Source organism: Pistacia vera, unplaced genomic scaffold (assembly GCF_008641045.1).
Source record: "Pistacia vera cultivar Batoury unplaced genomic scaffold, PisVer_v2 Contig552, whole genome shotgun sequence".
Lineage (NCBI taxonomy): Eukaryota > Viridiplantae > Streptophyta > Magnoliopsida > Sapindales > Anacardiaceae > Pistacia > Pistacia vera.
Genome location: NW_022196393.1, coordinates 303694 through 307198, shown reverse-complemented (window position 1 = coordinate 307198; position 3505 = coordinate 303694). Strand labels below are relative to the sequence as shown.

Below are 3505 nucleotides of genomic sequence, written 5' to 3'. Positions count from 1 at the left end.
TATCCTCCCTCTAACAAACTATATTCCCTGACACGTGGATATTCCATAACAAACCTTCACTAGCACATTCCCTCTTTATAGCTCACTCACACTACCAGCACCCTATTGCCCTTGTGCCCCTTATGCCCCTTCAGCTGGTAGACTTTATTAATAGGTCTGTCATATATGAAGCTACTTTTTGTGTTTACATTCCCTTGATGTGTCCCTTGGAGTTTCATCAATAAACTTATTGTGTCCCTTTTCACAGCTCAAGCTATCCCTGGTGGGAAAGTGGTGATTGACGTTTCTTACTTTGGAGTGCATGTCCATCAAGAAACACATGATCTTTGCCAAGAATTGTCCTGTCCTGTTGCTGAAGGAGACTTTGTGCTGTCTCACACCCAGACTTTGCCTGGTTTCACTCCTCCAGTAAGTTTCATCTCTATGACTTAAAACATTGTGATTTATGAGACCATCATAGGTACCCCCAAACTATTAGGCCATGTTAAAGTATCAACTTCTATCACGATGCATTAAAATGCCCAAAATAACTAGACGCTGATACTAAGTTATGAACATTGGCGTTGGCAGAGGTATGTGGGCATTTTTTCTTATTTTTCAAGTAACCTTGCGGAATAGGAGAATTTGTTCATAAGAAGAAGAAAATACACCTACCTAGGGGGGACATAGAGGCCTTAAATGCTTTTGTTGATCAAATTTGGAGCAAACAGAAAATGATAGATAAGCAAATGAGTGTATGGAGGTGTTTGTTTTCATCCATTCTTTTTCTTAGTGAAACTTTACATCCCAATTTAATCTCTGAAGTTAATGAAGTATATCTTTTAGAAGTTAAGGGTAAGACAAGGAACATGGAATACTTCCCTCAAAACTGGAAATACAGCAAAACAGAAGCAATAATGTTAAGCAACGAATATTTACCAAAAAAAAAAAAAAAAAAAAAAATATACCCGATAAAGTATTAGCCTGCATGTGCGGAAGGGCTCTTTAGTTGTGCTCCTTAATTTAAGCTTGTAGCTGGAACCATCTTTTATCCTTAAGCTGGATCATGTGTCACCACCTTCTATGCTGCCTTTGATTCCTAGAGGTGGAAAGAAAAAACAAAATAATGAGAAAAAAATCTTATTTTTCTGATTTTTTATTTTTTCCCACACATTTTGTTGATGTCCAAATGTATGATTACGGGAAGTATGACAAGTTACAGTAGCAGCTCGTACTTCTTAATTCTAATGCTAGCATAACTAGAATCCTACTTGTCTTGTTTGGAACCAGAAACATTATCCTTAGTCGAAACTACTTTCAGTGTCTTGCTTTTACATCACGTGTCCACAAATAGGATAAATATTGTTGTAGTTACACTTTACATCGCAATTTCTTCTATCCTTTGATAAAGAAACTAGTTTGCTTTTTGGAAAAAACTTTGCTTGTTGCTATTTTTAAAATTAAGTTTATCTGGTTCTTTACTTTTGCTGAACACTACTATTTTCATTGGCCCCTTTCTCTGGGAGTTAGATCCCAATAACAATATTTTCACCCACCAACTTTGGTCATCGAGCTCCTATGTTCTATAATTAATCCCATTTTGCTTCTTATGAACATCTTCTGACTACTGCTGTTGGCTGCTCGTTTTTATTTGATTTTCAAATTTAAGATAGTATTTGGTGGAAGTGAAAATTAGTACAATATTTCTTTAGTAGCCAAATTGGAAGTTAATTGGATAATTAATTTTTTCTTACAATTTGTTCAATTGTTTAATATGGGTGTGGTTTCTACAGGGCTCTTACAAACTTAAGATGACAATGGAGGACAAGAACAACCAAAAGTTGTCTTGCTTTAGCTTCAATTTCAAAATCGGTTTTGGATCGTTGATCTCCGATAGCTGAGCCAAAAAGCGTGCGATGTAATTGCGTGGTTGAATATAAGTTTTAGGTCTTTGCACATAAAAACACTTAGTGCTATCCAAAGAAATGTCCCAAACAGCGCGTTGTGTGTAGCATATAAAGACAGGGCCATTGTTGTTGAATGGTTTTACGAGTAAATTAAAATACTCAACTCCTATCTCCTTCAACTAATACTTCAAAGTTTTACCTTATCATCTTCTTCCCGAAGGTTTCAAATAACGGATAACATAAGATAATGGTAATACTTCTTGCAGACAGTAGCTAATCCAAATAAAATGAAAACGAACTTGCCCCAAATACAATAATTTATGGTTAATAAATTTGTGTTAAAATCTGAAAATACTAGATGCCAAAAACGTTTCCGGAAACAATTGGAGCTATGGTCACTAAAGTGTCACCTAAAACTTATTGCTTGGTTGAATTGGTGTTGTTTCATTCGTCATAATGTAGTAATATGGTAAGGCGCATGTCGATTATATTGAATGAATGCTCCCAACTACAGATTCTTCCCCTAGATAATTAATGGCTTCCCAACTTTTCTTTTCAGGCAAAATTTTTCTCTAACTTCTACCAATTATTTACTGCGTTATCTGATCCATGATTGCACAACTCGTTGCCGAGTAAGATGCCTAGACAACCGCCGGGCAGAATTGTGTGTTGGTGTTTGGTTTTTCAGATGCGAAAATACGATTTTCTGGCAACTTGTCCGTGTCTGGGTAAGCTGAAAATATGGTGTGACTATTTGAAGAAAATGCATGCTGCCTTCTTATTACATGAAATCATAAATTTGTATATGGAATCCTCTGGTGGGTCTGTCCAATGAACTTGCCTCTAGCAAGCATCCATGCGTTATACCAGGTTGTCAGCAAACAACCTTGACAAGTGAGATCAATCACTGCCTTTCGACAGGGTCGTTCAACACTATGATAGCTCTTACCGTATTCTCTGTGTCATTGATAAGAATAATACTAGGGCTACGGACGTTTCTAGAATGACCATCATATGTGATCATAGGGTTCCCACTATCAAGATTTGAAACACTTGATACCCTTGTCACGGTTCTACCATCCTAAGGACATATATCATTACATACACAATATAGAAGAATATGCATTTTATTGATAAATAAACATTTATTACAAAGTCTATTTTACAATAATTGATTGGCTATAGGGCACTTACTCTAACAACCTTTACTTAAGGAGAGTGATCAATGGCAGATTCGGATGCAATACTACGTTTCTAGTTCTATGGAAATCAGAATCCCGAAAAGTTACGAACAGGTTGATTGGGAGGCAAAAGGATGGGTGAGCATGTGCGAGATATGAATTCACGACGGTTTGCACCTTCTTATACCTCGACTCATCTGGGAGGTGTTAAATCATTTCATGATTGCACCAACACAGATAATGCTGAATGGGTGGAGGTTATTGTTGTGCTTGGAGGTGTTGTGCACTCAAAACCGAGTGATGTTCGGTCTGCACGAGCTACTGCATTCCTACTATTTGAAGGAACATGACCGAGAGAAAGGTAGATACGCCATCACCCTTAGGCACGATAGACTCCACTTAGTGATGAACCTAAGGTCGAGCGACAAGAACTGGAAG

At 37.2% G+C, this 3505-nt stretch overlaps 1 protein-coding gene across 1 annotated transcript; it reads left to right on the top strand.

Moving 5' to 3' along the window:
* Positions 1-207: 207 nt before the first annotated feature.
* LOC116108081 (putative phosphatidylglycerol/phosphatidylinositol transfer protein DDB_G0282179) lies at positions 208-1926 on the top strand (the record flags this gene model as incomplete). The annotated part of the gene is made up of 2 exons (XM_031394369.1): positions 208-408; positions 1773-1926. Coding segments are annotated over 2 exons (309 nt in total), but the record flags the coding sequence as incomplete, so codon positions are not given.
* Positions 1927-3505: the final 1579 nt, after the last annotated feature.